This window comes from Ambystoma mexicanum, chromosome 4p (genome assembly GCF_040938575.1).
Source record: "Ambystoma mexicanum isolate Mex_15411 chromosome 4p, UKY_AmexF1_1, whole genome shotgun sequence".
NCBI classification, from domain to species: domain Eukaryota; kingdom Metazoa; phylum Chordata; class Amphibia; order Caudata; family Ambystomatidae; genus Ambystoma; species Ambystoma mexicanum.
The window spans coordinates 301,105,662-301,118,204 of NC_090927.1; the positions used below are offsets into that span (position 1 = coordinate 301,105,662).

The following is a 12,543-nucleotide window of genomic DNA, read 5'->3' on the forward strand; positions in this document are numbered from 1 at the left end:
GTGGTGGCAGGATCCCTTCCCAAAAATCACATTGACCTACATTTGGGGCACACACAAAGATCAGCGTTAGCTTGGTGCCGTTAAGTTGTCCCTTAACAAACACGTACCTTTCATAAGGGTCAGCCAGAGCCGATTCCACCAAAGAACAAGTTACTTACCAACTCGTAACGTTCTTTCGACTGGATGTTCCTCCAACGTATTCCACATCTTTGACATGTAATGTCCACAGCTGCGCACTTCGGAAACTTTTTCAGCAGAGTGCGTCCTGCGTCGATGACGTTGGGTCGATGTCCCTCGAAGGCCTCCGTCAAGGGCGACGTCAGCGGATGTTATAAATAGGACACACATCGCCCATAGCATCAGTTTAAGCTTTTTCCCTCAGAACGTATGGCACCAGTCTCATGCCTACTTGACTGCGCATAGCCTTGCAGAAACGTAAGCTGCAATCGCATAGGAAATTCACCATAGGGGCAGGCTGGGAGGGCGATGTGGAATACGTTGGATGAACATCCAGTCGAAAGAACGTTACCAGTTGGTAAGTAACTTGTTCTTCGAATGGATTGTGTCCTTCAACGTATTCCACATCTTTGACAGCCTCACAAAGCAGTACCAGTAAATGGAGGAGGGAAAGGAATTTAGAGTACCTAATCAGATTGCAGAATAAAGAACCACCTTTCCAAAGGCCATATCTTGACCATGGATTGTATCCAGGGAGTAATGTTTAACAAAGGTGTGGATTGAAGCCCATGTGGCTGCATCACAAATATTCCTAATGGGAACCCCCCCCCCCAGCCCCTGCTGGAGGGTGGAAGTAGCCACGTCCCTAGTGGAATGAGCTCTCAACCCTTCAGGAGGGTCCTTACCCGCCAATCGGTAACACTCTGTAATGGTGAGGATAATCGACCTGGACAAGGTCTGTTTGGTAACAGCCTGGCCCAATCGGCGTCCAGCCTATCCTACAAAGAGTTGATTGTCCACTCTGTCCATGGATATCCTAGAAATGTAAAAGCTCAGAGCTCTCCTAGGATTCAACCGATGGAGTCGCTCCTCTTCCTTACCAGGATGAGGAGGGTAGAAAGAAGGAAGAATCACCTGCTGACTCAAATGAAATTCAGATACTACCTTAGGTAGAAAGGAGGGACGTACCCGCAGTACAACCCTGTCCTTGTAAAACACAGTAAAAGGTGGCTTAGAGGATAGTGCCTGCAATTCACTCACTCTGCGAGCGGAAGGAACCACAACCAAGAACATAGTCTTGATGGACAATAATCTCAAAGGACAAGAGTGCAAAGGTTCAAATGGAGCACCCATGAGACATTCTAAACCAAATTTAAATCCCAAACCGGCACCTGGAAAGGGGACTGTGGGAACTAGTCAGTCCTTTAAGAAATTGAGAAATCAAAGTGTTAGAGAGAATTCTCTATTAAGCCTAATTTTCCAAAACTAGTGAGTCCCCCAGCAGCTTTGCTGGATTTTTGGGGTTTATTTTTTTCTCCTGCTAAGAGTGAGACTTTTTCTCCCACTCTTAGACATGATTTGAGATATCCTTTGACTTTGTAATGTGTTTTATGGGCTATGGGGTCTTTTACTCCATAGGGTTTCATGTGGTTTTTGGTAAGTGTTACACAGCACCCTCAGTGCAGTAACACAGGGGTGTCATAGTGATCCCCAAACATAGACTCCATACCCTGGGACTGACTACTGTCTCCCAGGGCATGTAAAGTCACCATTGACTTTACGAGTCTTAAATTGGGAACAGAACCAGTACAAACCATCATATTGTGGAAGTACTGGTAGGGGTAATTAGATTGCTCCTGGGTCTGTTTTTCGAAGGGGCACTGTGCAGTCCCCTCTCGTCGAGTTTCTGGCTGGTGGCAGTGGTTACCACGCAAAATATTCCTTAAGAATATTTACTATGGGATTTTCCCATTCATTTTAAATGCACCACTTTTTGGTGCAATGTTAAAGATACCGCCGGGTTATTTATTTAATATTTATTCCCCGGTTGGGTCTTTTCGCCAGGACACGGTTTTAAAATGGCATTTGTGTTCGCCTCTGTAACTCCAACCCAAGTCGAGCCCTTTGTTCCACTTTTTGGCAGGCTTCTCAACAGAAGCCTCCAAAAGTGGTGCCACTCTGTCTCGGTCTACAGGATGTGTGGGAGGGGGGGTTTAGGCACCCTGGACTGAGTTGCCTCAGCAACTCAAGTCACACTCTTGTGTGATTGGCCCAGTGGTGAGCCGCCCGGCTCACCACTTAGCATGTTTGAGTGACAGCTAGGACTGATGAATGGGGGTTTTCTGCATTAAAACAGGGCTTTGGGGACTGGGACTTCAGACGTCGCCACAGGACCAAAGAACCCGAAGAAGGGGAAGCTGAGCCGACCTGCAACGACGACACCACCGGTGGAGCCCTGCTGAACCGACTCACCACTTCTTCCAACGACAGAGGAGATCTTCATCCCGAAGAGTCTTCTTCCTTTGACTGGTGGGGATAACCAGTTTGCCCGCCTTTTCGCCTTCCCGGATCATCTCGTGGCCGCCTTGCCTGTGCCAAGCACCCCGGCAACCGGGATACCACGTTTTACCACGACCGCGAATAAAAGGGTAATACCTTTTAACCGGAGAACTCCGTGCCTGGTTTCTTCCCTGGCAGTGCAACGACCTTCAGCTTTCCTCCATGTCGAGATCTTCTCTTCCTCTGGACGACGCTGCGACTTGCACCCACTGCCAGGAACAACTGCCCCCGCTGGAGGATTCTCTCCACTTTCAAGGTACTGTGTCAGCCTGGCCTGCCTCGCAACGGTCTGTGTGGGGTGTCTCGTAAATCCTCATCTTACCACTTGGGTTGGCCCTAGGCTGGCTAACTGAACTTTTCTGAGCTGAACTAATTCCTTTTTAAACTCTCTGCAAGACTTTTCAAGCCTTTTATACTGTGTGATCTTGGGCGCATTGGTGCTCTACTCTCTCTAAGAGGGAGCCGGGCCTCTGAACTTTTTGCAAACAAGTAGACTTTGACTTTCCTGCCTTGCTGAGTGCTTCTAAAGTATTGTGTTGTGTGCTTTTCTAATTTCTGCCTTTTCCTTCCCTTTTTTGATAAGTTATTGGAGTGCCATCTTGAGTTAAGCGCTCACCTCTGTCTGAAAATAAGTGGTGTTAATCAAGACTTGTCTAATAAGGAATAAGGGATGTATATATATTAATAGTGTGTCTTTAAATAAATAATTATATACTTGATACCAAAGCTCTGGTCAGTGTTTGCTTGTGCTACTGTATTTTGGTACCTATCTTGTATACTCTATATACTGTCTAACTCTTCTTGAGAGAAGTCTGGCTGCTCAGCCACAGCTACCAGGTAAATCTGGGCGGTACAGACTGCTACCTATTGGGTTTACTGCCAACACCTGTAGTCTTAAGCCTTTTGCAGTGGTCCCTAAGGGAATTGCACAGGTTTCTGCCTAAGACAAAGGAATCCTAAAGTAAGACCATTCTTCAGATGAGCGCTTAAAGATGGACAGCGCCGCCCTGTAACCCTTAATGGTGCCCACTTGAAGGCCCCTGTGGGCCAAAGAAAGTAAGAAAGACAAAACCATAGGAATGGAGCACTGAAAAGGATCAACATTGTGATCTCTGCACCAGTCGCAGAATTTACGGCAACGGACAGGGATTTTGTTGCAGGCTTCCTGGCCGAAAGCATAACCTCCATCACGTCATCCGGGAGGTCCCAATACTTATACCTCAACCTTTCAGATACCAAGTGTGAAGGTTGAGAGTATTGACCTCTGGATGGAGAACCTGACCCCTCCCCCCAGAGCAGATCCTCTCAGCAGGGAGGACGGCGTGGAGGGCAGATGGACATTTCCAGAAGGTCCGGGTACCACGCTCTCCTGGCCCAATCCAGAGCAATGAGGATCATGTGGGAACCGAACCTCCGTAACCTCTGCAACACTTGTGGAATGACGGGGAATGGAGGAAACGCGTACAGCAGAGGGAATGACCAATCCACTACGAATGCGTCTTCTAAGGCTCCTCTTGGAGGAAATTCCCTTGAGCAGAATCTCTCGCACTTCCGGTTGATACTGGTGGCGAAGAGATCCTCTTGTGGGGTTCCCCAAAGGGCGAAGATCTCCTGAAGGACTTCCTGAGCCAACTCCCACTCGAGAGATCGTGCTCTGCCTGCTCAGAGCGTCCGCCACCACATTTTCGTCTCTGGCCAGATGAACTGCTGAGATCGAAATTCCCTGGTAGATGGCCCAGAACCCGAGCTGCATTGCCTCCCTGCACAACGGGAGTGACCCTATCCCCCTGCCCCTTTTTTGTTGAGGTAATGCATGGCCACTGTGTTGTCCGTCATGATCAGGATACGCTTCCCCCGTACAGACGGCAGAAAAGCCTTCAGGGCTAGCCTGATGGCCCTCAGCTCTAACAGATTGATGTGGAGTTTGGACTCTGACAGAGACCAACGACCGCTGGCAGTCAAGTAGTTGGCATGAGCGCCCCATCCTGTGAGGGAACCATCCGTCACTACAGTCACCTCAGGCCACAGTTCCCCCCTCATCAGGTTCCCTTTGTTGGCCCACCACAGAAGATCCTGGGAGACAGAGAGTGGAAACTGAACGGGATCCGACATCTTGCCTGAGAAGTGCGACAACTGCATCTTGAGGACCCATTGCAGGGACCTCATCTGCAGCCTGGCCTCTGGCACCAGAAAAATGCAGGATGCCATGAGGCCGAGCAACCTTAAGAATTCGAAAGCCGGGAGACTCTGGGCATGTTGAAACTTGTTCACCATCTGCACAATGTGATGAACCCTCACCTTTGGAGGCGAGCACTGCCCTAAGGACGTGTCGAACACATCCCTCATGTACTGGAGCTGCTGGGAAGGTGTCAGATGCGACTTCTTGAAATTCAAGGAGAAGCCCAGCCTGTGGAGGGTGCGGCAGGTGAGACCAAGCTGATCCAACGCTTGCTCAGGAGAGCGCGCCCGGGTCAGCCAGTCGTCCAGGTAGGGGTAGACATGAATCCCCCCTCACCTGAGGTACACTGCCTCCACCACCATTAGCTTGGTGAAGACCCACGGGCGGAGGTCAATCCGAACGGCAGGACCCGAAACTGAAAGTGAAAGTCGCCAGCCGCAAACCTCAGGTACTTTCTGTGCTTGGGATGAATCGGCACCTGAAAGTAAGCATCCTGTAGGTCCAGAGACACCAACCAATCCTGAAGTTGAAGGACGTGGAAGTCTTGAGAAAGAGTAACCATCTTGAACTTGTCCTTCCTGAGAAGTTTGTTCAACCAACGCAAGTCCATGATGGGTCTCAATCCCCTGTCTTTCTTCAGGATAAAAAAATATGGGGAATACCATCCCTTGTTCCTCTCCACTACAGGCACCAGTTCTATAGCGCCTTTCTCCAGCAGGGTTAAGATTTCCTGCGCAAGGAGCGGGTCTGGAAGCTTCAAAGAGTTTCCCCAGTGGATTGTCGTGCGGCCGCTGAAGGAGGGGAAGGCAGTAGCCGTGGGCTATGGAATCCAGAACCCACGCATCTGAAGTAATGGCTCACCTTTCTTCAAGATGCTGAGAAAGTCTGCCCCCAACCTGCGAACCATGGGACATGGCCTTGTGACTGTTTGGAAAGCGGCTGCGGCAGTGCCTGAAGGCAAAGAGGCAGCTACCTGAGCGGCTTTGGCACCACTATTTCCCCGACCACCACGGGTACTTTTTCACTGGGCCCTTTGACTGGCAGCCCCTCTCATTCTACCAAAGGAGCAGTAGTAACGAAAATAACCTCTCCTCCACTGCTGTCCCCTAGGGCGAAAAGGCGGAGGTTGATGCACAGCTGCGCTTAAAGATTTATCCGCAGCTTTTGAGGTCTGCAACCTCTCAAGGCTCTCGTCAGCCTTGCTGCCAAACAAATGTGCGCCATCAAAGGGCATGTTCAGAAGACGGGCCTGCACATCCGGAGCAAAACCAGACTTCCGCAACCACACAAATCTGCGTATAACAGTGCTTGCAGCCATGGATCGGCTAACACTGTCGGCTGTATCCAAACCCGACTGAAGGGATTCACACATGGCATCCTTGCCGTCTTGCACGATAGCAAGGAACCCATCCCTTTCTTCCCCTTCGGGAATATGCTCAGCCGCTAAAGAAACACAGTTGCACAGAGTGTGTGAGAACCTTGCCATGGCACAAGTGGAGTTCGCCGATTTCAATGCCATGCTCCCAGCAGAAAATACCTTCCGAGCCCAACCGTTGAAGCGCTTGTCGTCCCTATCAGGAGGGATGGTAGGGTACACTGCCTGCCTCGAGGTGGCCGTAGCCGCCTGAACCACCAAACTCTCAGGAGTGGGGTGAGTGGGTAAATAGCTGGGGTCACTAACGGAAGGGTGGTACTTCTTTGTCAAAGATTTATTAACAGCCGGAAGAGATTCCGGGAACTGCCAAGCAGCTGCCACCCAGCTGCCACCCTTTTCTGTAAGGTGAGATGAAACGGTAACACTGGTTCAGAGGATGGACCTTGATCTAAGATGTCCGTTAGATCATCCTGTACAAAGTCTTCACGAGGACTGCACCAGCCCAGATACTCAGACCCTAGCCATGAGGCTCCTGTAGGAAGACTCTGCATGAGCCCCAGGCTCAGGCCTACCAAATTCCACTTCCGGAGAAGTGTCCAACCTACTGGCATCATGTAGGGTTTGCCACAACTCCTCCAACTGACTGTCTCTAGAAAAAACTGGAGCCACATCAAATTCACCAGGATCCTCAAAATCAGACCTTTCTTCCTCTTCATAAATGTCGTCCAGAGGGAGTTGAAACCCGGGCCTGGAGTCCAAGACTGGCCTCAAAGACTTCACAGGAGCCTTCCCAGGAGGATCCACGAGATCCGGGTACTCCACATGTCCACATGTACTCCACTTTTGTACTCCACATGACATGACTATTTATCCACAAACATCAACAAGTACAACCCAATAAGAAACCCAAGTTAGAAGGTTGAAAACAACCTTGCCATAGCAATTGTCAAAAGGTTGACTTCAAGGTGGAACTCTGGCAATGGGAGAATCTAGGATATGATACTAGTCAACAGGTTCACTCGGACATTAACCTAATTATATGAAATTCTGAAAAATCCTAACAAGTGTCTGTAATGTTCCAAAACTCACAAATAAGTGGTTTGGTTCCAATGATACTGCAACATTGCTTAGGCTTGTAACACTGGACTAGCTGTTAGTCTAGCATGACATTTCTTGGCGGTCTCCAATCCTCAGTCTGCCTATACTATGCACCTTTATCCTACTGCACTTAAAATAATGTAGAATCTGACATGTCACTTCTTTTGGGATTGCAATTCTTTTTGTGAATGGTAACAACACTGTACCCGTGACCTCCAGCCCTCCAGCCCTCCAATTCCCCATCACTGCGTATGCCTGCTCTCTCTTAGTGCTTCAAAGTGTTTATGTACAATTTGGGGTGGTATCAATCTCTGCATCTGCTCTTGTCAGTTACCTTCATATGCATTGAACAAGGTAATTCATTGACATTCTAAGACATATGTGAAGAGTGTGTGAGGCCAAGGCATGAACTCTTGTCTGTGTTTATTTACGCAATGGATGTTTATTATGGTTAAAAAAGTAGGACTGACAAGACTATTTATGTTGGAGGTTGAAGCTTTCAAACCCAGACCTTTCCAGATATTGATGCTTTTTCTATTAACCCGTTAGGAAGGCAAACCTGAAAATGTATCTTGACTAGTCTAAAACATTTGTATGCCTAATTATAGTTTTATTATTTATGCAGGAATATCAAAGTAAGCTAAGCCTTCTGATTCCTGAGAAACAAGCTATAAATGAAAGGATGAAACAAATTCAGCAGGGTAGCACCTCTGGTAAGTGTTGATAATTTGTTGTACCATGACATTGGACTGTAGCAACAATTATCTTTCATGTTTGTAGATGGATCAAGGATTGCATTTCACATTCATTTGATTAAATATGTTTTTTAGACACAATAGTATTTACCTGTAAAATGAATCTACATGTTCCTCTTATTGTGGAAAACTCTCTGAAATCCATTAATACCTGGAGATACAATTATGTGGCTGCTAAAATGGATTTAAAAAATCCGGCCCTGGGGGCAGGATTTTAGGAGGTCATCCTATTAATGGTAAACAGGGAATACACTAAGAGGTTACCCAAAACCCACTCAAGGTAGGTGGATGAGCATTCCAGGCTTAGTCTCCGGAAAAGTTTAAGTGGTCTAGGGCTACAATAAACCACCTGGAACACCACCAATAATTCAAGGTAGTCAGTAAGCATATGAAAATACCATTATTTATTAGGCCTTTCTAAACACGCTAAGCATAGAAATATCCAAGTTAAGTAAGGTAATGATAAAGACCATATAACATATATATACACTTTCACCTTTACAGATAATATTACTTAATAATCGTCAACAGGTAAGTCATTGAATGTAAGAAAAACGGCTGCATTAGATAGAATAATCACAACCCAGTTCCCTCTGGTCTTATGAAGTCCAGCCAAAATGTCACAAGTTCCAGTATGGTTTCTCCAGGGAACGCATTTTAGAACTGATGCAGTGGGCTCTGGTGGTGAATAAAAAGTTCCTTAAAGCAGTGTATTTACTTCAAATAAGGTGAGTACGCCCGCTCTATCCTGTTACAAAGGTAAGGCCTAGGACTGGATTCTTGACCTAGGTTCGACGACCAAAGGCCAGGCCTGCGGGAGTTTAGAGACAAGGGCCTGCTATCCAATGTTACCCTATTGGAGACATTGGGGACAGAAGCAGGTATGTTCACTTACCCCCCTGACTCAGATTCTTCCAGGCGACAGTGCAGGTCTTCTGGAATTTGCTGGGGTTCCAATCTTCTGTCCTCTGTTTGGGTGAGGGAAGACCAGGAGTCGCGGGTGCAGAGGTCACTCTTCATGTCGGCAATGGTCACAGTTCTCACCAGACCGTTCCAGGCAACTACTTGATTAAGATCCCCAAATGAAGAAAAGATGCAGATTTTGGTGGTGCCGACCCTTCAGGACACGTCACAGGATTGCAGAAGGATCGTTCCAGCTGAGGTCACCATGGTCAGGCGGCGACAGGCGATCTTCCAGTGGTGAACACAGAGGCAGTCCCAGTTCAGCTTCCCTTGCTGTGAAAAGGTTGCAGTTGCGAGGACAGGCGACTTGTGGCGTAAGCTGAAGATCCTTTGAGTCCCAAGGCTCTGCTCTGAACCGCTACGGCTGCAGCGCGGTAGCCCACAAGAGGGCTGGTCAGTCCTCCAGGTAACTTCCAAAGCATGACGCCACAAGCAAGGATTGAGTCTGGTTGCTTGAACCGGTACAAGGGTTGAAGAACCAACAAGGGTCTTCTGATATCAGGTAGACGAGCAAGACTTCCATGGGCCAATCACTGGAGTCGAGACTAGTGAGCTACTGTGTTAATCGTTGGGTCGTCAACGGGCTGCTCCCCCTCACCCCCCTCCCTTCTAGCCAAGATTCAGGTTGGGAGCCAGCCCAAGCCCACCAATGGTAAGGATCTGCAACATTCACACAGCCTAATCCTGGGCAAACAATCACATGCATCGAGCGACAGACTTTCTGGGTGCCTGAGGATGTGGACTGGGACCAGACAGTCCGAGCCCCCTCCTCTGGCCCACACACAAAGCCCACTTGCCCGCAAAAGCAATAGCTTTCACTGGGAAATGGGTTACCATATATGGCATTTCCTGACCTGAGAAGGCAGGAAGAAGGCGGGAAGCAGGTCAAAGGACAAGATGGCCAAAGAACAAGTGAACATCTTGCGGCACAGCCATTTTAGGGTGCTAGCCACCTTAGGTAGTAATTTGTGGGAAATGTAAAAGTGCAAAAGAATAACATCACAAAAACAGTAAAAAAATGACACAGCTGCCACCAACTTGTTTTTGGCACATTGTCAAGTAATCAAAGTCACCAAAAAGCCATTGGGTAAAAAGTTATAAGGGTACAAAGTATCCTAACTGTCCTTCACTGTGAGGTGATGTGTGCAATTGTAAACCTACAAGAATTCTAAAAGAGGGACACAGTCTCTCACTACTGACATTCTTAGGGACTAGTTTGTTTCCCCATAAGAATGAGCAAAATAGGCAAGGGAAGTAAAGCAGTAGGCTTGCCTTGATAAGTCAGTACAGGATTAAAAAAATAAGTAAAGACTGGGATTCTCATCGGAATCTATGGAACAAAGGGTAGAAAATAAATATTTCTTAATTGTTGCTATTTTACACTAGAATTAAGTACATTTTGATGGATGGTCTCTCAATGTCAAGTTGGGCATACAAGCCCTGCAGACATGTTCTGTCCTACAAGACGATAAGTGTTCACTCCAAAAAGATTAAATTGAAGGGCAACATGGAAAAATGAAATGTGCCCGTCCATGTCAATGGAGATATGCCACCTCCCGTTTTCTCAGAGGATTTGACTGAAGATGTAGAACTATGGCTGTGGATAAAGTTGGAGAGGAGGAGAAAGATTGGCAACTGCCCTCAGTTTTATAGGGAAAGAACAATATGAATAGAAAGTCATAACACCAAGTAACAACAATAGTAAAAGTTGAAATACCTGTTATCAGAGCTGGGACTGCAGAGTAGCTTGATACAGGTGTGAGGGCATCCAGAGAAAGGCAAGAATGATGACCCTACATTTGTAGCAGGCTGAACCCTATGAACTCAGAATTGAAGAGTGATGAATGGAAGGTGTTCAATTTAGCAATGAATCCTGAGGTGTGGTGCATTATTGCCTAGTAATGGCATGGGCTTCCCAAACAGGGCCTTGGCTTTATTACCCCCATCAGGGAAGGTTATAGTTATTAGCACCTCAGCATGCTGCCAGGGTGTACATAGCTTTTTTTTTTAAATATGTGAAACGGAGCAGTGGCCACTTTGCACATTTTGAAACTGCAAAACAAAATGGCTACCATGCAAGAAAAAAAGGTGAAGGGAACTTCTTTTTGTCCCCTCTCCCTTGCAGTGTTATGACCAGAATGTATTACTGGAGTGGGAGGCGGACATGGTCTGGATGAACCAGGCAGAAGGTAACATTGGAGTGAATGCAGGAGTATGGTGGTGGTAAGTGGAAATACAGTGAGGCCCAGTGCAAATCAAGGGAGCCACCATGTAGGGAAGAGGTCAGCATCTTGAACATCAAGGGGCTCGGGGAGCAGGCAGTGCTGTGAGGTAAAGCCTTCATTTTGAGCTCTGTAATTGACTGGGTGGTCACCATACATCATATTTGGGTGTGAGTATACCTTAATCTCTGGCATTGCTTGAAGAAACCCTCAGCACAATGTTTGCCAGACTGGCATACCATTATAGAAGGAGAAATACCTTATGTGTATTAGGTTTGGCGTCACTGAAAAAGGGACATCCAGCCTAAAAGTGCTAGGTCACATTCCTTCTGTGCAAGACCGGAAGCAATTTCAGCCTCATTAGGCATCATCAGTGAGGTGTAGCTTGCATCTCTAAGCACAGCAAGCTTAGACCTGCGTCAGGACAAAACCTATCCCACGTATGTTGACTAATGCAAGAGTTTTGAGCTGGAAGTGGTCTGTCACAATTGTATGATTCTGTGAGCAACAGACCAAGGGGAACCAAGAAAAAAGGAAATCTTGAAATAATCCAGTACGCGTTTCATGGCTAACCCAGAAAGGTCAAGAGCCAGCCCAATGTGGTGGGATGAGCAAGGTCAGAAGTAAAGTAGGTTAAATGTTCATACTTTACACTACGCAGCGAACCTCTTGGTTAGCGAAGTTGCTGTGTTCATCCTAACCTTATATTCCCGAGGTGTAAATAATTACACCCAGTTATATGTCGGCATCAGCAGGGTTGCTGGGGGGGGGGTGTTTTTTGCAGGATCCAGCGAATGCATGAACTTCCCTGGAAATCTGTAACAGATGACAGAACTGAAGGACAAACATAGGATTGCCAAATACCCAGCACAGTGGAATATTTGTATCCAAAGGAAGTAGGCTCACTGATCTACTAAGTATTGCAGCTCTGAGTGCCAAACCAACAAATTCGTCCGGGGAGAACAGCCCCACACCTGAAGCCCACAGTCAGGAAGAATGCAGTGCATACACCAGGTAACGTTGCACTTGACGCATTGAAGCAAGCAGGACAATTATGATGAAAGTAACTGCAACAATCAACTATACGTTTTGAGATGATGATCTTAACATTAGAAAGACTAACTTTTTAATGGAATCTCTTTCCATGGCAGATTCTTTGTGTTTGAAATGCCTAAGTCTCAGCTCTCAGACACATTTCACCTTCTTGCAGCACTCGGAGCACTAGTGACATCCCAGGACTCTACAGATGTTTTGTCTGACCCGGGCCTTAGATGATGCCACTTTAATCTGTAAATGGTACTGCCAACCTAGAATTCCAACAGTTTTTTTTCCTGTGCTAAATATTTGATAAATTGGAAAACTATAATTGGTTGTTGAACTTAAACACACATTTTCTCCAGCATTGGATCTTTCGTGGATTCGCATTCTGTGAAT

General features: G+C 47.0%; 1 protein-coding gene across 7 annotated transcripts in view; it reads left to right on the forward strand.

Moving 5' to 3' along the window:
- Positions 1-12,543, forward strand: part of ITSN2 (intersectin 2) — a 2,589,317-nt gene that overhangs the window by 867,253 nt on the left and 1,709,521 nt on the right. For all 7 annotated transcript variants that reach the window (XM_069605851.1, XM_069605856.1, XM_069605854.1 and 4 more), the window contains one exon: positions 7,795-7,882. In XM_069605851.1, the coding sequence (XP_069461952.1) occupies positions 7,795-7,882 (88 nt within the window). The remainder of the gene's footprint in view (positions 1-7,794; positions 7,883-12,543) is intronic.